This window comes from Lynx rufus, unplaced genomic scaffold, assembly GCF_022079265.1.
Source record: "Lynx rufus isolate CCGP_SWC_20201006 ecotype Redwood Valley unplaced genomic scaffold, mLynRuf1.p SCAF_1, whole genome shotgun sequence".
Lineage (NCBI taxonomy): Eukaryota > Metazoa > Chordata > Mammalia > Carnivora > Felidae > Lynx > Lynx rufus.
In genome coordinates this window covers 91,130,378-91,154,824 of record NW_025814823.1, presented here as the reverse complement: position 1 = coordinate 91,154,824, position 24,447 = coordinate 91,130,378, and the positions used below count along the sequence as shown (strand labels likewise).

Genomic DNA, 24,447 nt, shown 5'->3' with positions numbered 1-24,447 from the left:
GCTTACATACACACCCAGTGCTCATCCCCACAAGCGCCCTCCTCAAACAGTTACCTATGCATACATTATCCTCGGGGTGTGCTACGTATTAAAATAAAAATAATCATAGCTAGCCGGTGGAGGGGGAGCTGTGGCGCGCAGAGCCTCCTAAAGGCGCTTAAATTCAGGGTTTGTTTTTCAAATCACCTTGCTGGTCTGACAAAACAAGCCTACGGGCGGATTTAGGCAGCGGGCACTGCGAGGGGACCGCCCTATCCATCAGGTGCGCGCGCCCCCGCGTTGCAGACCCCTCGGACAGAGGGTCCCGGGGGCTCGCGCGGGGAGAGGGAACGTGCCTCTCCCGGGGGTCGCCCAGCCGCCTTCTGGGAGCTGTAGTCCGCGCGGGGCGGAGGCATGTCGGGAGTAGTAGTTCTAGGGTTCGCGGGGTTGCGGGACTGGTCCCGGCCTTTCTGGGGCTAGAGGCGCGGGTGATCTCGGTTACGCTGGGGCGGTGTGCAAGGAGCGGAGACTTCCCGGCTGCCTCTTCCCCGCAGCGGTGGAGCCAGCGTCTGTCCCGTCTGGGTGGGGAGTGCGGTGCCCGGCGGGGCGGCGCGCGGACACCGGGAGACGCCGCGCGGCCCGTGGGTCAGAGGTCGGCCGGGGCGGCGGTGCCTTGCGGGTGTCGCTGGCCCGGAAGACGCGCGGAGAGGAAGCGCCCTGCCAGGTGAGGCACTTCCTGCCGGCACTGCTGTGGGCGGGGGCCTCCGGTGGCCGTCTGCCGAGAGACTTCTCAGTGAAGTAATACAAACAATAGCTCGCGCTGGCCGAGAACGAGGTGTGCCCGGCCGTGGTGTAGCGGCTTGGATGGATTAACTCATTTCATGCATCTGCATGCATAGCCAGTAAGTTGACTGCACACTGCCCCCATTTTACAGATGAAGGAACTGAGGCACAATGGCCAGGTAATTTGCCACGTTTAGCTAAGACCCTGGACTGGAGCAAGGATTCCCTTCCTGCCCCTGTTACTTAACCATTTTTGTTTCTTTGTCAGGTCGCTGTGACTCCTTAAGTTCTCAGTCTCCCTCACATCTGCGAAATGGGGTAGCCATACATACGTTTTAGAGTCGTTGTGAGGCTTAAAAATATATGAAAAGCACCCCAGATTCTGGAGTCTGTGAATACCTCTATAGCATCTTCCCTCCCCTGGCTGAGGTGCCCCAGCCCCAGATGACCCCCCCTCGCCCCCATACTCTGCTAGTTGAGCTCTCACGCTGGGCACTGCACCCTGGAGAGCCCCCTGCATGCAAACCCAGGCAGCCAGTGCAGGCAGCTGTGGCCAGGGTCCTTCTCTGACACCTGCCTGGCGGCTCCAGGCACACCTTGCTCTCCCAGTTGGGATTTGTGTGTGACAAAGAGGGCTGTTTCCCGATGTGGATACTGTAAGAGGTGGCACCTGTGAGATTTGTGTGTAGGGGGGCCGACAAAGCAACAGTCTGGCATGCATCTTGTGCGAGAGGGAGTGTTTTAACCACATTACCTCTGGTGAGGTAGGGTGGGTCCAGATGCAGGGGGGCGAGAGGAGGAAAGTGTACAGGTTGTGTTATTCCCTAGGGACCAGTGCAGCACTCCAGGCAGGGCCACTCAGGGAAGGCACCTGTGAGGCAGAAAGACCAGGCAAATGTGGGCAAGCGACTTGACTGTGGCTTCTTCGGGAAGGAAAGGGCTAGGTGGGGCAGGCGGGCTTAGGGTTGGCCGTCTGTATTTGAAAGTGGCAGCCCCCGGGAAATTCATGTTCATTGTGGATTTTACAGCGTGTACAGTTTAAAGCTATCTAAGGACTCCAGGTATCTGTGGGTGAATCACAGTTTGCTTAGTCACAGCTAATAGACCTTAGGTGACCGTAAAGCATCAGTTTATAGCAGTTAGAAGTATGGTTAATACAGGGAGATGGAGATGGGAGAATTGTCTTAGAGCTTGGTGAGCATGCGTTTGCTTGGCTTGCATCATTTATGTGGTGCAGCTTTGCTGGGACCTGGTGGGCATTATGGGTGGTTGTAACTGCATCTCCCCAGGCCATCCCTTGACACCAGAGTTCCTCATGACACCTTTTCCTCTCCAGATCTACCTTGTCAGCAGTCTACACTCCTCTTGCCAGGAAAACTGAGAAGGAAAGCATGGCTGTGGATTTGCTGCCCACTAAGGTGAAAGTAAGTGAAGATTGTCTTTCTCATGAATCACTTTCTGGGTTTAGAGAGGGTGCACATGTTTCCATTCTTTGTCTGAGTACTTTTCTCTCCAACAAAACCTGGGGAGTCCAGGGTTCTTTAAGTTTTCCCCAGGATCCAGGATTCATGGAGGGGCTGCTGAGGAATGTGCTTCCTCTGTCTCTATGTCACTCTTAATTCACCCTAAATCCAGCTTCATGACCAAAGATGGAGGCAGCGCTCGCTGAACATGTGCTTTGGGCTACAATAAGCGCTTGGTGGGGGCATGGTGTATTAGACAGTCTTTGTCTTCACAGAGGATACAGTCTTGCTTGGTGCAAAGACATGGAAGGACCAAAGACACCTTCAAAAAACACTGAGCACCGACTATGCACAGGATACTGTTCAGAGCACTGGGGTCACGAAGAGCAAAGAGGTTGTTTCTGTCTTCAGGGAGTTCATCGTATTGACCTCAGTTAGGAAATGATTAAAGGTCCAAGAGGAGTTAGGGAAAAGGTCCTGGAAGTAGTGGGGTCATTTTGAGCTGATACTGAAGGCCAGAAGGAGTTCAGCTTAGCTTGGGCTCTGAGGCCAGCACTTGGGAGGACAGGGGGCTGGGAGCCGAGCACAGGTGTGACGGTAAACTGTCCAGATGTCTTCCTTATCCATCTGACTAATTATCTCTGTCTTCTCCTCTGAATCTTGTCTACTGGCTTTGATTTATTCACACTCCCCTCCTGGGCCCTTCTTGCTCTTTGCCCTTTTTAGATCCATTTTCTTTTTCTTTTTTTAACATTTATTTATCTTTGAGAGAGAGACACACACAGAGTGTGAGCAGGGGAGAGGCAGAGAGAGAGGGAGACACAGAATCTGAAGCAGGCTCCAGGCTCTGAGCTGTCAGCACAGAGCCTGACACGGGGCTTAAACCTATGAAACGTTGATATCATGACCTGAGCCAGTCAGAAGCTTAACTGAATGAGCCACCCAAGCACCCCTGAAAACTGTACATTTTCTCTTTATTCCTTGAACTTGAATTCCCATTCCACTTCCATATGTATTTTTTAAAAATTTTTTTAACGTTTATTTGTTTTTGAGAGAGAGGGGCACACAGAGTGTGAGCAGAGGAGGGGCAGAAAGAGAGGGAGACACAGAATCTGAAGCAGGCTCCAGGCTCTGAGCTGTCAGCATAGAGCCCGACATGGGGCTCAAACTTAAAAACTGTGAGATCATGACCTGAGCCAAAGTCAGACGCTTAACCAACTGAGCCACCCAGGTGCCCCTCTTTTTTTTTTTTAAAGTTTATTTTTGCGAGAGAGTGGGGGGAGAGGGGCAGAGAAAGAGGGAGAGAGAGAATCCCAAGCAGGCTCCATGCTGTCAGTGCATAGCCCTTTTCGGGGCTTGATCTCATGAACTGCAAGATCATGACCTGAGCCGAAATCAAGAGTCACATGCTTAACCAGCCAAGCCACCCAGGCGCCCCTAAGATCCATTTTCATTACTTTAACCTGAAGATCTTTCCCAAATCTCTGTTCTCAGGCCTCAACTTTTCCCTAGAGACACAGTCTAGAATTCTTAGGAAATATTTCCACATGGAAGTCCCAGCTTTCCCCCAACGCCAGCTCCTGTTCCTTCCGTGGGTTTTCTGTTCTGCCAGCCCCAAAGCCTCTGTTTTCATTGACTGCTTTCCCCCAAAGTAGTGGTAGCCTACATGTTACAAATGTAGACTCTGGAACTTGAGTTCATAAGTTCACCTCCAAGCTGGGGTTGTGACCTTGGCAAGTTATTTTCTCTCTGTGTGCCTCATTTCCTCATTTGTAAGTGGGATTAATGACATACATACCTCATTTGATCCATGTAACAGGACTGTTAATATCTGCATTTTACGGGTGAGGAAACTGAGGCACAGAGGAGCAAGTACCTTGACCAGGGTCTTCCAGCTAGCCTCGAACCCAGATAAGACCGTATATACATTAATGTTATGCTCTGAGAACTTAAGTATACGTAAAATTCTGAGAACAGTGCATGGTACATATTAAATCTCAGTAAATGCTAGCTGTTAACTACCATTATTATCATCATAAGCAGCAACGACATTATTTTAGGGCCTGCCAAATTGGTCTGCCTCTTGCCACTAGGCTGGACTTTGCTTTGATTCTCTAATTACAAGGAGATGTGTGTTGTGGGAAACCAAAATGTAAAGGCCAGCAAAATGAAGTGAAAGCAATACCCAGCCATCACCTGGGGTGCCCTCTGCCCACAGGTAGGGATTTTCACTGTCTGAGCTTTTCCCACACCCTCAAGCTTTTCTGAGAGACCCACTTGATTTCAGCTAAGGGAAGATGAAGAGGAGGATGTTTGCAACTCAGCTTTTTTTGTGAGTTTTTTTTGACCTCTAATTTACTGAAAACTGAAGATTTGAAAGCAGATAGAATAAAGAGTACTGTACTAAATACAGAGCATCAGTATCTGAACGTCCGTTGGCTTCTCATCAGAAACAAGGGCCAGAAAATGATCGAGTGGTGTTTTACATGAAAGAAAGAAACTGTGAACCCAGAATTCTATAACCAATGAAAATATTCTTAAAAAAATTTTTTTTTAATGTTTTTATTTATTTTTGAAGGAGAGAGAGAGACAGCGTGAGCGGGGGGGAGGAGCAGAGAGAGAGAGGGAGACACAGAATCCGAAACAGGCTCCAGGCTTTAAGCTGTCAGCACAGAGCCCGATGCAGGGCTCCAACCCACGAACTGTGAGATCATGACCTGAGCCGAAATCGGATGCTTAACCAACTGAGCCGCCCAGGCGCCCCACCAATGAAAATATTCTTTAAGAAGGAAGATGAAGTAGAGGCGCCTGGGTGACTCAGTCGGTTAAGCATCAGACTCTTGATTTTGGCTCAGGTCATGATCTCATAGTCGAGAGATTGAGCCCCGCGTTAGGCTCTGCGCTGAGGGTGTGGAGCCTGCTTGGGATTCTCTCCCTGTCATTCTTCCCCTGCCTCACTTGCTCGCTATCCCTCTCTCTATCAAATAAACTTAAAAAAAAAAAGAAAAAGAATGAAGTAAAGACATTTTCAGATGAATGAAAATGAACCTAAGTCATGGTCAGCAGGCCCACCCTGCAATATATGCTAAAGTATATGCTTGCTTCAAGCTGACAGGAAATAATGCCAGATGGGAGCTCTCACCTTAGGAAGGAAATAAAGAGCATTGGAAAAGGAGGCCATGTGGATAAATGTAAATATATAAATACTTTTCCCTCTCAGTGTCTTTAAAATGCCTATGATTGGAGTGCCTGGGTGGCTCAGTCGGTTGAGCGTCTGACTTCGGATCAGGTCATGATCTCACGGTTGGTGGGTTCAAGCCCCGCCCCGCATTGGGCTCTGTGCTGGCAGCTCGGAGCCTGGAGCCTGCTTCAGATTCTGTGTCTCCCTCTCTCTCTGCTCCTCCCCTGCCTGTGCTCTCTCCCTCTCTCTCTCTCTCTCTCTCTCTCAAAAATAAACATTAAAAAATAAAAAAATAAAATGCCTATGATTGTTTAGAGCAAAAACATAATACTGTATCATGGGGTTTATAACGCAGGTGGAGGTAATACACATGACAGTTGTGGGTCTAGAGTTCATTTATGGTTGGACTCAAAAAGCTCTGTCTTTATTTCCAGAAAAGCTCTATCTTCATCTCTGGGGAGGGCCTGGATGGCTGATTTTTGACTCTGAGGCACAATAAAGGCAGTGGATATGCTGTTTAAGATCCCAGTGCCACTGGCTCCCCCCAGGGTGGTCATTTCAGGTGGTTGGGAGCTGGCCTACCTTGTTTGACAAGCCTTGCTTGACACACAAAAGGCCCCTGCTGAGCGTTTCCCCTTTAAGCCCTTCTGATTCAAAGTTCCTCCTACAGATCCAGGGACACAGCCTAGGCTGTGTGCACAAGGACAGGGAGATTGCACATGGAACATGTCTCCGTCCTCCAGGGCTTCACTGCACTCTCTCTGTCTTGTTGCACTTGTACCTGTTGCCTCCCATGAGCGTTCTTGGTGAGGTCTGGTGAGTCCTGCCAGCTCTCTGAACAGGGAGCGTCTTTTTAACAACGATAGCATGAAGAAGGGGTGGTGTTCCCATACACTTGCAAGTTCTTGTGTTCTGTGTGAAATCAGATATTCGCTCTAATAGACTATAAAGAACTAAGGATGTATGTTATAATTCTCAGAGCAACCACTAAAAATGTAAAGAGGTGGGGCGCCTGGCTAGCTCAGGCAGAGGAGCCTGAGACTCTTGATCTTGGGGGTGTGAGTTCGAGCCCCACGCTGGGTGTAGCGATTACTTAAAAAAATCTTTTTTTTAATCTTTAAAAAAAATGCAAAGAGGTATAGCTAAAAAGTCAATACATAAAATGGAATGTAAACAATTTCAAAACAGGGACGCCTGACTGGCTCAGTCGGTTGAGCATCCGATTCTTGATTTCAGCTCAGGTCATGATCCCAGGGTCATGAGATAAAGCCCCACATAGGGCTCCATGCCCATGCTGAGTGTGAAGCCTGCTTGAGATTCTCAATCTCTCTCTCTCTCTGCTCCCCCTCCCACACGTGCACTTTCTCTGTCTCCAAAAAATAAAAAAATTAAAAATTTCGGAATAAATGCACACACCCTGTAAACAATGTCAGCCTACTGGAAGGGTAGAGAGTAATAAGCAAAAAATTGCTTTTCTGCTCCTCCACAAACACGAAAGAATAATCAGGGTGGATGGCTTGTTGTATTCTTCCAAATACTTTTGCGTGCACATATATATATATACCAGATCCATCTGGATAATCAGGATCTTCTCATCTCAAAAATAAAATCCTTAAGAAGATCTTCAGGGTCCTTTTAGTCATATATATAACATTCACAAGTTTTGTTACTCAGCCTACCACAACCATTGGCTTACAAATAAAGTTTCCAGAAACATCTTTGAACAAATACCCCTACTCAGTTGTGTGAGGCTGTCTTATAGTGGACTCCTAACAGTAGAATCACAAGGTGAAAGCATACATATTCCTTTTTCATGCCTTAACAGCTCCTTCATATAAGAGTTGATAATTGGCCAGCCTCTGATTTCTCTCATTTTGTGGATTAACGGAGTTCTCTTGGAAGAACTGACTTTCTCACAGTCCCTTTTGGCACGTGTATAGTCTTGCAGGTTCTTTGGGTCTTTTATTTACTTTTAATTTCTTTAAAATGTGTATTTTTAAGAGAGACCAAGAGCCAGTGGGAAAGGGACAGAGAGAGAGAGGGAGACTAAGAATCCCAAGGAAGCTCTGGGACCCCGGGTCTTTTAATTTCCATAGACAGTGGATACCCATGTGACAGTCTAGTTTAGTGGTCAGTCTGCCTGAATTCAGTTCCAATCTCTACCAGTTTCTAACAGATTACCTTGGCAGGTAACGTAACCTCTCTGAGCTGCTTCTTCACTTGCAAAACAATTTAATTATAGTGTCTTCCTTATAGAATTTCTGTGAAACTTCGTGAAGATACTATGTTCAAAGTTCCTGTCATAGTTCCTGACATACAAGTATTCAATAAACATGAGCTAATACTATTTTTATCATTTGCTTTTACATCTCAGAAATTCTTTTTTGTTTCGGTTCTGCTAATGGCTTTTCCAGTTTTCTGGCATTGTTCTAAGTGTATTCTGATTTTTCCCCCCCTTTCCTTTAATTTGGATTTTGAGTGAGAGGGAAGTGGATGTCTGTGCTCACTTGACAGATCCCAGCCTCGGATTTAAATTCCCTTTTGGCAGGGACTTGGCCTTTCTCCCCGACTTTGCCCTCACAACACCTGGTGGGTTCTCAGTAAATATTTGTATAATTGTCGATGGGGGGGGGTCCCAAAAGTAACATAAATAGTCCATTTGAAATATACTTAGAATCCTGGGACATCAGGGTTGGTTGTTGCACATCCCTGCGTCACCAGCGTTACTGAGTGGTGGAGAACTTGGTCCTGGGTGAGCAGGAATGGGTTTGCCGTTACAGGAGTCTGTGACGTTCAGGGACGTGGCCGTGGTCTTCAGCCAGGACGAGTGGCTGCGCCTGGACTCTGCGCAGAGAACCCTGTACCGGGAGGTGATGCTGGAGAACTATGGCACCCTGGTCTCGCTGGGTAAGGAGGCTCGTCTGTAAGGGAGAATCCGCTGCGGGAGCACCTTAGAGCTGCCCCTGTGGGGTTCAGAATCCGCAGTTTCTCCCCTAACGAGCCCCTGGGAAAGGAAGAGCCTCTGCGGAATTCAAGGCATGCATTTGTGTCCGGGTGCCCTTCCTCTGCCTTCCTCCCACCTGCCTCCTGACCAGGGTGATCCTCCTCCTGACCAGGGTGGTCCTCCTCCACTCACTGGGTCCTGTGAGGGGTCAAGGGGGAAGAGGGATAAGGCTGTGTTGTTTCTGAACCAAACCCACCCGCGATGTGCTGCGTGCCCCACCTCCCCAGGTTCCCTTCTCTGCCCTGTTGGCTCTGGTTTGTGAGCTCTGGACTTGCCCCATCTGCTCAAACTCCATTCCCTTCCCCACGAGCAGGGATTCCATCTTCGACGCCAAAGGTGATCTGCCGGTTGCAGCAAGGCGAGGATCCTTGCGTGGTGGAAAGGGAAACCCCTCAAGACGCCTGTCTGGGTGAGTGCGCAGCTGGGAACCGGGCACAGGGCAGGGTATATATGAGAGCAGGTCAGGAGGAGGCGGTGCTCTGAGAATTTTGCTGCAGTGCTGAGCCAGGGCCCCCTCATGGGAAGTTCCTTGGTGATAATGGTTTTCTTTGCAGCAAAAGGCCCCTGAGTAGACCTCTTTGTTTGCTTAACGCGCCCCGCTTTCCCTCTTTCCTTCTCTGCCACTTCACCCACTTCCTTCTGCTGTCTTGGCCTCTTGATCTCCACGGTTTTCTTTCCATCTGCAATTACACATGACAGACTTGAAAAACTACACCTTCGGTTGCGTCTTGAATTCTTTGTAATTTCTCTCATAACCCCATATTTCAGGGTGTTGTCAACGCTTCCGTGTCTCCGGTTTCTTAACTCAGCATTTCCCTTTTATGTCCCTGGAGACTGGAGCTGTCGTGTCCCATTGTGAGAGTCAACCAGCTCCCCTGGACCTCTGTAGCTTTTCTGGTCCAGGGCTTGGCATGCTTTTCGCACAGTGGACCAGATGGTAAATATTTTGACATTGAGGGCCACAGGTCTCTTTTACAGTCCTTAAACTCCACCATCTTAGTGCAAGGTAATGCAAATGCAGACAGAGACAGTAAGTAGTCAACCCATAGGTGTGGCTGCCTTCTAGCACCAGAAGGAGGTATCAGCTGGAGTTGGCCCAGAGACCTGTAGTTTGTAGACTCCTCTTCTAGCCTAGTCTAAGCTCACTGGTCTTTATCATAAAACTGTAAGTTGTTGAAGTTAGAAGATCACTTGAAGACCGTCAAATTTAGATACCTCTCTTTATCACGGAAGAAACAGTGCATCAGAGGTTGTCAAACACTTTGCTGGCAGAGCTGGAAAAGCTGAAAAGCAGTGAGAAAAGCCTCGATCACCAGTGTCATTTCTGTTCACCGTGTGACACAGACTGGGCAATATTTTGTGGTTTGTGGTCTTTGTGGTTTGACCTTTATAATCTATGATTCTTGCCTTTATTGGCATGTTTTGTTTGCTCGTTGTCTTCACAAATACTTTTCACCTTTATTAAAATACAGTTTTCTAGGGGCGCCTGGGTGGCTCAGTCAGTTAAGTGTCCAACTTCGGCTCAGGTCATGGTTTTATGGTTCATGAGTTCGAGCCCCGGGATTCTGTGTCTTCCTCTCTCTCTGCCTCTCGCCAACTCATGCACATGTGCATATGCACTCTCTCTTGAAAATAAAGAAACATTAAAAAAATTAAAAAAGAAAAGAAAATACAGTTTTCTCCAAAGAAAGAGTTACTGAGTAGTACAGCCTAGCACATAAGATCATGATTTGACTTTGGACATTTCCTGATTTCATGTTACCCCTGCCACTGCTTCCAAGTGCTCTGAGCTACAGGGAAAGTTACCTACCTTCTCTGAGCCTTGTTCTCCTCTCTCACTTTCTGGGCCATCAGCAGAGTGATTGATCTTTTCAAAACTCAGGTGTTATTCCCATACCTTAAGAGACCTTGTTGTTTCTCTCTTTATCCACGGAGTAAAGTAAAATTCCTTAATGTGACATTAAACCTACTTCGTAGCCTGTCTCCATGTTGCTTTATAGGAATCAGTGGCCACTTCCACTCCGGCTCCATGTTCTGGCCAAACCTGAACCCTCATTAACATTTGTGTGTCATTCCTTCTCGGGTTACTGCTTCCCCCTTGTCCACAGGAAACCTTAGATCCATCTGCCCCCCTCATCTGTGGGTTTTTCTTATTTTTTCCTGCTTCCCAGTCAGCATCCATTTTCCAGTCAGTCGCATTCATACGGCACTTTCTGGATGCCTTGAACACATCCATTACAGCATCTGTTGTAGTGAATTATGGTTATTCTCCTGTTATTTCTTTTCCTAATTGGATTGTGCATATTTAAGGAAGAAACCAGGTCTGTCTTTGAATTCTGTGCCTGTAGCATCAAATATACTGCCTTCACTTAATATTTTTTGAGTGTAATTGAACTGCCTTTATGATTAACTCAGTGCCGAGGAAGCTCAGATTTAAGTACTCAGTGCAACCAGACCATGACAGCTATATCATTGTTCACCTTCCACTCTGTCCTCATTCTTACCAAATAAGGCCACTGTTTCCTATTATTATCTGCCTAAGAACTTACAACCCCTCCTGTGACCTGTATTATTATTCTGAATTCTTCTGCCAGTTGTTCAGGAACTCTGTGTTTGGCTTTACCCTGTTATTCCAGGGGCGCCTGGGTGGCTCAGTCAGTTAAGCCTCTGACTTCAGCTTAGGTCATGAGCTCACAGCTCTGTGCTGACAGCTCGGAGCCTGGAGCCTGCTTCGGATTCTGTGTCTCCCTCTCTCTCTGCCCCTCCCCCTCTAGTGCGCTTGCTCTCTCGCGCGTGCACCCTCTCTCTCTCTCAAAAATAAATAAACATTAAAAAAATTTTTTTAAATGAATTCGAACCTGGATTTCCTCTTTTAGTCATTAAGCCCCTCCCCCTGCCCCCAAATAGGTTTACTTTCCCCACAGATGACTTTGATCAGGCCTTCTTTCTGACTCATAGACTCCTCTTTTCGTTTTCTACTGAAATCCATCTCCTTGCTCTTTATTATCCAGCTTCCTTTATAGAACCACTCCTTGCTAATACTGTTGGTGTTGGTGTCTTGGTTCTCTGAACCTCACACCAACATTATACAGCCGAGGCTTCTCATATCAAGGAGAAATGAACCATTACTGTTTAATCATTTGTACGTTTCATATTATCATTGCTGATTATTCACTATTTGTTCAATAAATGACTGGGTTTCAGGAGTCTGTTATAAGAGGAGGGAATCCCTTTTCATTTTTGAGGTCACCTGCTCTTCATAATTTTTCCAACTAACTCTGCCCAGTTTTGTTGTTTTTTATGTTTATTTATTTTGAGAGAGAAAGAGAGCATAAGAAGGGGCAGGCAGAGAGGAGAGACAGAATTCCAAGCAGGGTTCGCACCATCAGTGCAGAGCCTAATGCCAGACTCAAACTCCTATACTGTGAGATCATGACCTGAGCCAAGATCAAGAGTCAGTTGCTTAACCGATTGCACCACCCACATGCTCCCATTATTTTTTTTATGCAAGACACTCTAATTGCATGCTTATCATGTGCACAGTAAGGAATTAACAAATAATGATGTTAATGTTTATAATGTTAATGTATAATATAGGTATGTAATATACATTAAAGCGTGTATGATATACAATATGTATGTATAGTATATACATATATATACATAATATGCCTATATTAATATACACTAATAATGTACATTAACAATAATCAAGATATTCTCTTTGAACAAACACTTGAATTATTTTCAGACTTCGTGTATGTATATATGTTAAGTGATAGAATGTTTAAGTAAAATATGTTTTGGAAGAGAGAGAGAGAGACTGATTTAGGCTTTAGTCATTAAATTTCTTTAGAAAAATGAGATTAGAGTAGCCTAGTAGATTTCTGGATGGGCAGGGAATGTCATATTGTGACAAAGGATAAAAAGAGGGGAGGTACCCTGGTCAATCCTTTAACTTGCAAACTGTTAGGTTTTCCATTAACATCTTGAAGAAAAATCTATATTTTTATACAGATTTATAGCCTGTGTGCCTTTTTCCTCTTATTATTTAATTTTAATCATATATATTTTATTACTAAAACCTGATGGATTTTTATTAACCTAAATTTAAGTACATACAATTACCTAATTACACAGACCTAGTTTTAACCTATTTTCAATCATGGATTGGTTAAAGAAAGCCAGATTTGAGCCCACAGTTCCATAGAATCAGCTCAAGCTGAATCCTTTCACTTAACATCATATCTGAGCTTGGGGCTTGGGCATATTTCAGAACTTTGGGGCATATTCACTCCACATTTCTTGTTAACTTTCATTTGTCTAAAGAGATTCTCACAGGGGTGCCTGGCTGGCTCAGTCAGTGGAGCATGAGACCTTTGATCTTGGGGTTGTGAGTTTGAGCCCCATGCTGGATATAGAGATTACTTAAAAATAAAATCTTTAGGGGGCACTTGGGTGACAGTCTGTTAAGTGTCCGACTTCGGCTCAGGTCATGATCTCACGGTTCGTGAGTTTGAGCCCCACGTCAGGCTGTGTGGTGACAGCTCAGAGCCTGGAACCTGCTTCGGATTCTGTGTCTCCTTCTCTTTCTGCCCCTCCCTTACTCAAACTCTGTCTCTCTCTCACTCTCTCTCTCAAATAAATGAATAAACATTAAAAAAATTAAAACTTTAATAAATAATACAAATATAAAAATAAAAAGATTCCCACAAAAGGAGGTCAGTCTTCTGGTTGCAGCTTATTAGAAGAGATGATTATCTATTTTTCCTCGTGATCAATTTGGAAGGGAAAAGTGGGGGCAGGGAGGTGTGAACAAAACTGTTACTTCTCCAATCACCAGGGATAGGTTGTTGTACGAGGCTGATTTATTCCATATTTTCCTCTTCTTTATAGTCAGCATCTTGAATTTAGATCAGAAATCCTCAATACAGTCATGCTTCAGGGCTGCTATAAGTTTGAAAACCTGAGCACCCTCTTATTAACAGACTGTTTCTCCTTTCACAGACTGTGATACGAAATCATATTCACATACAGATTCACAAAATTTAAGGAAAACATCACAGATATTTTTAAATGATCACACCTAGAGTTTCAGCTATGGGCACTAACATCATAAAATCCACATGTGAATAGAAAGAAGATACGGGTGCCTGGCTGACTCACTTGGAGGGGCACACAACTCTAAATCTTGGGCTTGTGAGTTCAAGCCCCATGTTGGGTGTAGAGATTATGCAAAAAATAAATAAATAAATAGATAGATAAATAAGTAAGTAAGTAAACTTTAAAAAAAAAAAAAGGAGAAAATAAAGACAAGTTACCTACCTCATGGCCCAGCATACAGAACAGGAAATGATACACTGAAATACGCCACAGTTTATTCAACTCGAACTTCGGAGCTAACATTTTTCTGTAGCCTCATACCTTCAGCTTGACCCGTTCTCTCTGCCTCTGCTTCTCTCAAGTCGCAATGTCTTTGTTTCCAGTGTTAATCTGTTCACTCTATTCTCCGACACCACTCCTTCACCTGTTTACCACTCTTCCTTTCCATCCTATCCTGTTTTTCCCCAGTGGCAAGTCCATATTTGAGATCAAAAGAGGTATAAAACCTCTTTTATTTATTTATTTTTTGAGAGAGAGAGAGAGAGCAGGGGAGAAGGGCAGAGAGAGAGGGATAGAGAGAATCTCAAGCAGGCTCCACTTTCAGTGCAGAGCCCGACATGGGGCTGGATCCCACAACCCTGGGATCATGATCTGAGTTGAAACCAAGAGTCAGACGTTCAGCTGACTGAGCCACCCAGCTGCCTCTCAGACCTGTTTTATATGTACTATTGCCAATTTTACTGTTCCACAGTTGCATGTTTCTCTCTTCCTGTAGAGGTGCCGTTAATGCTTCTGATCCACTCCAGGTTTCAAGACTTGGCCTGAAATGGAAGCCTCACCTCCCAGACAGGACATTTCTATAGAAGAAACATCTCAGGGAATAATAAAGAAAAAGTCCATTAAGTTTGGTCACTGGGACATCGATTTTGGACAGACTTTGGAATTGGAGAGTGGAACAGAACAGGAGCAACGGAAGAAACCTCTTCAGCAAATCATGACCTCACACAAAAAAACTGTGAGTGGAGATGTAAAGCAGACACGTCTTGAATTGGGGAAAGGCTTACTTCTAAATACAATTCTTGTCACACAACAGAGTGTTCCTATAGAAAGGATACCCAATATATATTACACTTTTGGGAGAGATTTTAAACAGAATTTTGATTTAATGAGATGCATCCAGATTTACCCAGGAGAAAAACCTCATCTTTGTAATGAACGTGGGAAAAGCTTCAACCAGAGTCTCCATCTGATTGAACACCAGAGAATTCACACTGGTGAGAAACCCTACAGATGTAGTGAGTGTGGGAAACCCTTTAGCCACAGATCCTCCCTTCTTGCCCATCAGAGAATTCATACTGGAGAGAAACCTTACAAATGTAATGAATGTGAGAAGGCGTTTAGCAGCAGCTCGACCCTAATCAAACACCTGAGGGTGCACACCGGCGAGAAACCCTACCAGTGTAAGGAATGTGGTAAAGCCTTTAGCCAGTGTTCAACCCTCACTGTACATCAGAGGATTCATACTGGAGAGAAACTCTATAAATGTGCTGAATGTGAGAAGGCCTTCAATTGTAGAGCAAAACTTCACAGACACCAAAGAATCCACACAGGGGAGAAACCCTATAAATGCAGTGAATGTGGGAAAGGTTACAGCCAGTTTGCATCCCTGGCTGAACATCAGAAGCTTCATACTGGAGAACAGCTGTGTAAATGCTTGGAATGTGGGAGAACCTTCACACGCATCTCCACCCTTATTGAACACCAGCGAATTCATACTGGTCAGAAACCCTACCAGTGCAATGAATGTGGGAAAGCCTTCAACCAGTATTCATCCTTCAGTGAACATCGTAAAATTCACACCGGGGAAAAGCTTTACCCATGTGGAGAATGCGGGAAAGCCTTTGGTTGCAAATCCAACCTTTACAGGCATCAGAGAATTCACACTGGAGAGAAACCCTACCAGTGTAATCAGTGTGGGAAGGCCTTCAGCCAGTATTCATTCCTAACAGAGCACGAGAGGATCCATACTGGCGAGAAACTCTACAAGTGCATGGAGTGTGGGAAAGCCTACAGTTATAGATCAAACCTTTGTAGACACAAAAAAGTTCACACTAAGGAAAAACTCTATAAATGGAAGGAATATGGGAATCCTTTTATCTATAGCTCCTCCCTTACTCAGTATCAGAGATTTCTCAGAGATGATGAGTCCTGTGAAGTTTAATTCTTCTCTCAAATGATTCAAGACTCCTCACTGGAGAATAATAAATAGGGCACAGACTCCAGATCAGATAAATATTTTTTTTTTACTTCGGGAGGAAATATGCTAGTTTCCACTAAGTCATGGTAAAATTGATCAATGGAATTATGAAGAGCACCGATTTGTCAAATTTTATAAGAATCATTAAATATTAAATGCTAAGGTTACAAAGAACATATAATAATTTTTAAATTCATAGAAAAAATATAAAAGGCCTAACTTAAAAAAATAGTAAAAATAATGGAATGTGAGTTTTGTTTCTTTTTCTTTTTCTTTTTCTTTTTCTTTTTCTTTTTCTTTTTCTTTTTCTTTTTCTTTTTTAGAGAGAGAGCACAAGTGGGGAAGAGGGGCGGTGGGGGGAGAGAGAGAGAGAGAGAATGGGAGAGAGAATCCCCAGCATGCCCCACACCCAATGCAGAGCCTGATGCAAGACTTGATCTCACAAATGTGAGATCATGACCTGAACTGAAAGCAAGAGTCGGACGCTTAACTGACTGAGCCATCCAGGCGCCCCTAAGTTTTGTTTCTTTCATTAGAATTTATTCCCTAAGAGTAAGCTTCAGTATGAATTTTCTTTTAAAAACGGTCATTGAGTTAAAGTGAATAAGCGTGAGGCCATAATTTGCTAAAATGGCAGGCAAATACAGGACACACGCTTTTCCATGAAGAGAAGCTCAAGATAAAAAGGAATTCTTTAAATTCAAATTTTCACATGGAAATAATCAAGCTCAATTTTTCATGAACTGTGTCACTGGCAGGTTATATATATATTTATATATCTATACACATATGTGTACAAACATACATATGCACAAGCTTTGGAATATATGTATATTTTTTCCGAAAGTTTTTGATGATTAAAAAAACATGGTTTCATTAACCTAGAATTCAGTTTTGGAAATTGAAGTTTTTCCCAAAGTGAATCTCTTTTCCTTTTCCTTACATTATTTCTTAATTTGACATGACTTGACATTACTGAATAGTCTTAGGCTAGTATTATAGAAGGTGCAGTAAATTGAGGCCAGTGGAGAGAATGTGATGCAAATACTCTGTTTTCTGTTGCAGAAGGTACGTATTTGCAGAATCTGACTACAGCTGGTAGCTCATTAGAGCCAGGTGGAATTTTAATTTAGTTTATTTATAGCTAACAAAATTGAGCTTATTGGGCAGAGTCGAGACTAGAATCTAAGTTTCCAGCTCCTGTTTTCTGTGACAATTATAGGTATGCATTACAATAATTCACTTCCAATCTCACGTCCCGAGAGTATGACTTACTGTTTGTTTTGTAAACTGGTTCGGCACAACAACAGTAATTTCATCAGTTTTATTTCTGTGTTTGACAGGTTCTTCCTAACTGCAGTCCTGTTAATTGGCTTACAGTCATGCCCTTTGTTTTTATGTGTCCCTAATTACACCTGCTTTTGTAATCACTGTACATAAGTCCTCAAACCCAGCTGAGGTCCAGATAGTGAAATTGCTTTTCGATTTTCACATACAAGACTGCCTTTTCATTTGTTTTTGTTATACGTCTTTTGTGTAAAGTGATAAGTGAATATTTAATTATTAAACCTTCTAGTCATCAGTTAAAATTGGGTATCCAAATATTTTCCATATTTTTGAGATACATTTCATTTTCCCTGTGCCTCCTTCCCACAATTTTATATTTCAGTTTCCAGTTGGTATCATTTAAAAAACTGTCCTAATAAAAGTAGCTAGAACCGTCTGAGAAAGGTTTTAGAATTAAATGCAGACATTCAGCATAGTGTACTTCTTGACCTGTCTTAGCTCATTAGAAAATCTCTCTTTATATATTTATGTATATTTGTTAAGAAGTGAGCTTTTATAAAGACTTCAATGTTTAACACTGGATAGAGCCATTTGCAAGATATTTCAGATAAAAACATGTTTGGTTATCCAATAGCAATGACCATGTTTAGTGCCCAGATTTTGGTTTCCAAATGCTATTCCCTACTGAAAATAACCATGGCTCATTTGGAGCAGGGAAAATATAAAATGTGTCTGAGGTATCTTTTTATGAAACAAAACCAACAGATAGCACTTAAAGACAAGCACTTAAAGGATAACATCAGGGGCTCCTGGGTGGCTGAGTCGGTTAAGCATCCAACTGTTGGTTTCAGCTTAGGTCATGATCTCACAGTTTTGTGGGGAAGAGCCTGGCGTTGGGCTCTGCACATGGAACCTGCTTAGGATTCTCTCTCACCCTCTCTCTGCCTGTTCCCATTTGTGCCGTCTCTGTCTCTCTCAGAAATAAATAAACTTAAAAAATTTTCTTTAAAAAAAGGATAATGTCAGAAGGACACGGGAGCCAAGTTGAAGGTTCTGTCACTGGTCAAATTTAACACAATATAAACATCGAAAAGAATAATCATTGTAATTGTGTATAACATGCTAAGTAAAAATGAGCCCATTATGAAAAAGTAGTGAAAAAAAAAGGAAAGCTGTCTATGAACTTATTTGGTGAATGCCATCTTTTTAGCTGTCTGTGGAATGATAGACAAATCACCATCTTAAAACCCTCAATGCAATTAAATCAGGAGAATCCAATGGATAGTAAAACCATCAGGTGAAAAAAAATTTTAAGGAACATTATATGGTGTCAAAGGTCACAGATCCGATTGCAAAGAAAAGATATGCCTTTAAAATGGAGAGATCTGGCTGTCAAACTGAGTTTCACTACCGGTGGGGCAACCTGACTTTATGTGGCTCCTGATGAGATGCAGTACGAGGCACTCGTGATCATCTGTGACGTATTCTTGCCAAAAATGCTTAATGAAAATCTAATTAAGCCTCCTCTCCGGATTGTTTTCCGTGTTTATAAGAAATCTAAGAGCTAAAGGAACAACTTGAATTATGTGATGAGGAAACAGACAAACCGAGAGTGTGAGACTTTGTACAAGACAACTGGCCAGGACTTTTCAACAAGCCAATGTAGTAGGACAAAAAGACTTCTAGATTAAGGCCCTGAAGAGTCACAAGCAAAGTGTGATCCTTAATTGGCTTCAGAGTCCGAAAAATTCAAACTGTAAAAGACATTTGGGGGTATATTTGGGGAAGGAGGAGGATGGAATGGGTGTTAGATAATGTCATACGTTTAATTTTCCTAGAAGTGATAATGGCATTGAGGTATGTAGGATGTTGCCCTTATTCTTAGGAGATGCATGTAAAAGTTTTCAAGTCTGAAAAGTCATGATGTCTGCAGCACATTTGCAAGTAAGCATGTAAAAAGTTAGTCAACTCTTATGAAAAATTAGTCAACTTTGTGGAGGATATAGATGTGTTCATTGGTCATCCTTCCAACTTTTCTGTATGTTTACAATTTTAATTAAAAAAACGGAGGCAGGAAGTCATTGTATAATGTGATGAATATGAAGCTTCAAGTCAGACTTCTTCCTTTGTACTTGTATACATTTCCTGTTTGAGAGTTTATTTCCTGGGGATGCAACCATTGGAAATAAAATAACTTTTGGTTCTTGTTCCACTTTAAATGGAGTAAGCACATGCTACCTTATCTCTCCCACAAAGTACATATAAAAACCCTGGGAGGATGCATGGAGCAGCTGTCTGAGAACTCTGAATAGTCATGGTAGCAGGCAAATTTAAGAAGGAGACCAGAATTTGAACTAAGACCATTCTGGCATTCCCAGACATTCCTGTGTAAGGACAGTGGTGCTTCGTTGAGAAGGGATGTAAACCTTTCAGAGAGGAGAACACTTACCTATCTTCAGAGGCACTGTCTTCCTGCTTCTTGGACCTGGAGGTAAATATAGCCATGAGGTGGGAGCAGAGAGAACCTAAAACCTTGGATTAAAAAAAAAATTTTTTTAATGTTTATTTTTGAGAGACAGCATGAGCAGGGGGACGGGCAGAGAGAGAGGGAGACACAGAATCTGAAGCAGGCTCCAGGCTCTGAGCTGTCAGCACAGAGCCTGACATGGGGCTTGAACCCACAAATGGATCATGACTTGAGCTCAAGTCGGACGCTTAACCAACTGAGCCACCCAGGCGTCCCTAAAACCTTGGATTTTTAACCAGAAGGCCAGGAAAAGAAAGTAGCCCCTGAGAGGTGGAATGTGTCAGGTGGTGAGAGAAAAAGAAACTCAAAGTAATCTAGGGTTGTGTATGCAAGCTTAGACTCACCCCTGATTGGGACCCAGAGTCTCATAATATCTAAAATGTCCAGGATATAATGCAGAATGTAAAATATAAAATATAAGAAGTCAGGAGGATTTCAACATTCCTAGAAAAAGGACAAGACACTGTCCCAAGATAACATAGATCCTTGTTATTATAAAGTAGGTATTACAGGGGCGCCTGAGTGGCTCAGTTGGTTAAGCGACCGACTTTGGCTCAAGTCATGATCTCGCAGTGTGTGAGTTCGAGCCCTGTGTCAGGCTCTGTGCTGACAGCTCAGAGCCTGGAGCCTACTTCAGATTCTGTCTCCCCCATTACCCCTCCCCTGCTCACTCTCTGTGTCTCTCTGTCTCTCAATAATAAACATTTTTTAAAAAAAGTAGGTATTACAACAGTATTTCAAAGTATGACCATTTTTTAATGGAAACTTCAAATTTTTCAGTGGGAAAATAGTATTAAAAAAGAAAGGAACCTAGTGGAAATTTTAAAACTGAAAAAATAACAAAATTTATTAAAAATAATTGGAAGAACTCAGTAGCAGAACAGAGATGACAGAGAAAGAGTAAACTTTTAAATTCACATGTATTATCCACACTGAACAAGGAAGAGACAAAAATACTTGTGTCAATTGATGTGGGGAGGGGAATGACAAAATTAAATGCCCATTTATGATAAAAACTAAGAAAACTGGAAATAAAGGAGAAATTAACCTAATAAGGGGCATTTACCCAAACCCCACAACTAACATGCTTAATGGTAATTAACTGAATGAAGTTGAGATCAGGAACAAGTCTATGTGTCCACTCTGGACACTCCCATTCAACTTTGTACTGGAGGTCCTTGCCAGTGCAATCAGGCAAGAAAAAGGAATTAAAGGCATTTGGTTTAGAAAGGAAGAAATGAGATGATCTTCATTCAGATGATGCAATTGTCCACTTAGAAAACCCCACAGAATCAACAAAAATGCTCTCAGAATTAAGAGTTAAACTAGGAGTTTAACAAGGTAACAAGGTATTGGGTTAACATACAAAAATTAATTTCTGGGGGCACCTGGGTGGATGGCTCAGCTGGTCAAGTGTCCAACTCTTGATTTTGGCTCAGGTCATGATCACAGGGTTGTGGAATCAAGTTGGGTGTCAGCAGGACCTGTGCTGAGTGTGGAGCCTGCTTGGGATTCTGTCTCCCTCTCCCTTTGCCCCTCCCCTGTTTGCACACACTCTTCATCTCTCTCTCTCTCTCTCTCTCTCTCTCTCTCTCTCTCTCCAAAAAACAAAAATTAATTTTTCTATCTGTGTAGTAGCAATGAACAATTAGAAAATAATTTTTTTAATTTTATTTTTATTTAATTTATTTATTTTTTTAATTTACATCCAAGTTAGCATATAGTGCAACAATATTTCAGGTGTAGATTCCTTAATGCCCCTTACCCATTTAGCCCATCCCCCCTCTCACAACCCCTCCAGTAACCCTCTGTTTGTTCTCCATATTTAAAAAAGGTGAAAGATTTATGCAATCTGAAGAGAAACCAGAGTATGTTCTCCATATTTTAGAGTCTCTTATGTTTTGTCCCCTTCCCTGTTTTCACATTATTTTTGCTTCCCTTCCCTTATGTTCATCTGTTTTTTATCTTAAAGTGAAAGTATATGTGATATATATAAAGTGAAGATATATATGAGTGAAGTCATATGATGTTTGTTATTCTCTGACTAATTTTGCTTAGCATGATACCCTCCAGTTCCATCCACATAGTTGCAAAAGGCAAGATTTCATTCTTTTTGATTGCCGAGTAATACTCCATTGTATATATATACCACATCTTCTTTATCCATTCATCCATTGATGGACATTTGGGCTCTTTCCATACTTTGGCTATTTTTGGTAATGCTGCTATAAACATTGGGGTACATGTGCCCCTTTGAAACAGCATACCTGTATCCCTTGAATAAATACCTAGTAGTGCAATTGCTGGGTCGGAGGGTAGTTCTATTTTTAATTTTTTGAGAAACCTCCATACTGTTTTCCAGAGTGGCTACACCAGTTTGCATTCCCACCAGCAGTGCCAAAGATATCCTCTTTCTCTGCATCCTCGCCAACATCTGTTGTTGCCTGAGTGGTTAATGTGAGCCATTCTGACAGGTGTGAGGTGGTATCTCATTGTGGTTTTGATTTGTATTTCCCTGATGATGAGTGATGTTAAGCATTTTCTCATGTCGGTTGGCCATCTGGATGTCTTCTTTGGAGAAGTGTCTAGTCATGTCTTTTGCCCATTTCTTCACTGGATTATTTGTTTTTTGGGTATTGAATTTGATAAGTTCTTTATAGATCTTGGATACTAACCCTTTATCTGATATGTCACTTGCAAATATCTTCTCCCATTCTGTCAGTTGCCTTTTAGTTTTGCTGATTGTTTCCTTTGCTGTGCAGAAGCTTTTTATTTTGATGAGGTCCCAATAGTTCATTTTTGCTTTGGTTTCCCTTGCCTCTGGAGACGTGTTGAGTAAGAAGTTGCTGCAGGCAAGATCAAAGAAGTTTTGGCTTGCTTTCTCCTTGAGGATTTTGATGGCTTCCTGTTTTACATTTAGGCCTTTCATCCATTTTGAGTTTAGTTTTGTGTCTGGTGTAAGAAAGTGGTCCAGGTTCATTTCTCTGTATGTCGCTGTCCAGTTTTCCCAGCACCACTTGCTGAAGAGACTGTCTTTATTCAATTGGATATTCTTTCCTGGTTTGTCAAAGATTAGTTAGCCATACATTTGTGGGTCTATTTCTGGGTTCTCTATTCTGTTCCATTGATCTGAGTATTTGTTTTTGTGGCAAGAAAATAAATTTAAACAACCTATTCCATTTGTAGTAACTCCAGAAGGAAAAAAGAAAATTTGGCAAACGTGCGGCATCTCTATGGTGAAAACTACTAAATGTTGATGACTAACATCAAAGAGGCCCTAACTAAATGGAGAGACCTGTCATGTTTACAGATTGGAAAACTTAATGTAGTTGTCAGTTCTCATCAGTTTAATCTACAGATTTAACACAATTCCAGTAAAAATTTCAGCAGGAATTTCTGTAGATAGAGACAAGCTAATTCTAAAAAGAATTAGAGTAGGAAGTAGAGTGGCCAAAGCAATTTTGAAAAAGGAGAATGAAGTCGAAGGGCTTGAACCAATTGACTTCAACTCTTATTACACCCAGACAAACTGACAGAACATTCTCATCTATATCATTGAAATATTCTAAAGCAATGAAAACTGTCTAGTCTGTCTATATTTCTGGTGAGTGGTTGTCATTGTATGAAGAAGTTCCCACGTTGGGGCCCTAGCAGTTAATTACTGAAGGCCAGAAGCTGTAACACTTGTATTGATCAATATTCTGTATCCTCAGGTGAACCAGCTCTGTGCTTCTGTATCCCATTTCTTGCTCTTCACTCTTCACAGGACTGTGGCAGAATAAGTGAGAATAAACATTTTCAGAGTGAACACAGTGCAGGGGCGCCTGGGTGGCTCAGTCAGTTAAGTTTCTGACTTTGGCTCAGGTCATGATCTCACAGTTCATGAGTTCAAGCCCTGTGTTGTCTCTCTGCTGTCAGCACAGAGCCTGCTTCATATCCTCTGTCTCCCTCTCTCTCTGCCCCACCCCTGCTCTGTCTCTTTCAAAAATAAACATTAAAAAATTTTTTTAAAAAAAGAATGAGCACAGGGTGAAAACAACTCTTTCTGCCAACCCTATACTAGGAAGTCTGGGTGTCAAAGATGACAAGCCTTGTGTGACAAGGGCTGCTGGTGGCTTCTTCTATTCTGTCTTACTGGGAGACTAGCTTGTGGAAGGATTAGTTTGTTTCATAAGTTTGCTTGTGACCCTGTTGGCTTTGGTTGCTTTGTGCTGCTCTCGGCTGCTCCACCTACTTCCCTCAGTTATTTCTTCAACCACACAAATCATGTTTCCCACACAGGCATTTAAAAATTTTTTTTTAATGTTTATTTTTTATTTCTGAGGGAGAGAGATAGAGAGACAGCACAAGCAGGGGTGGGGCAGAGAGAGGGAGATACAGAATCCAAAGGAGGCTCCAGGCTGAGCTGTCAGCACAGAGCCCAAGGTGGGGCTCAAACTTGTCAACTGCGAGATCATGACCTGAGCCAAAGTCGGACACTCAACCAACTGAGATACCCAGGCGCCCCTCCCACACAGGCATTTTAAAGGGCTTTCTTTGTTAAATCTAACATATTCAACAAAGGTTCCTAGTGAAGGGCCTGAAACTAGAAATAGGCTCTGAAAATCTAGACAGGGATAAAAGTTGAACTAACCTTCAAAGGGCAGGAGAAACGATGTTCATTTTGGAAGAAGCTGCTCCTTATAATTTTTTTTAACTTTATTTATTTTGAGAAGAGAGAGAGCATGTGCCTCCATGCAAGTGTCATCGGGGGAGGGTCAGAGAGAGGGAGAGAGAGAATCCTAAGCAGGCTCTGCGCTGTCAACACAGAGCCCAGTGCAGGGCTCGAACTCATGAATCATGAGATCGTGACATGAGGTGAAA

General features: G+C 43.0%; 1 protein-coding gene across 2 annotated transcripts; it reads left to right on the top strand.

Annotated features, from left to right (window-relative positions):
• The first annotated feature begins 511 nt into the window (after window positions 1–511).
• On the top strand, window positions 512–15,980 carry LOC124521094 (zinc finger protein 354C-like). 2 transcript variants are annotated; one of them, XM_047092277.1, is made up of 5 exons: window positions 512–703; window positions 2,099–2,186; window positions 8,187–8,313; window positions 8,724–8,819; window positions 14,320–15,980. In XM_047092277.1, exons 2-5 carry the CDS (start codon window positions 2,154–2,156, stop codon window positions 15,732–15,734), a joined length of 1,671 nt encoding a protein of 556 aa, XP_046948233.1. In that variant the 5' UTR covers window positions 512–703; window positions 2,099–2,153; the 3' UTR covers window positions 15,735–15,980. The 2 variants fall into 2 exon arrangements, with proteins under 2 accessions (XP_046948233.1, XP_046948265.1); XM_047092309.1 differs by lacking the exons at window positions 512–703; window positions 2,099–2,186; window positions 8,187–8,313 and having other exon boundaries at window positions 8,737–8,819; window positions 14,289–15,980.
• The last annotated feature ends 8,467 nt before the right edge of the window (window positions 15,981–24,447 follow it).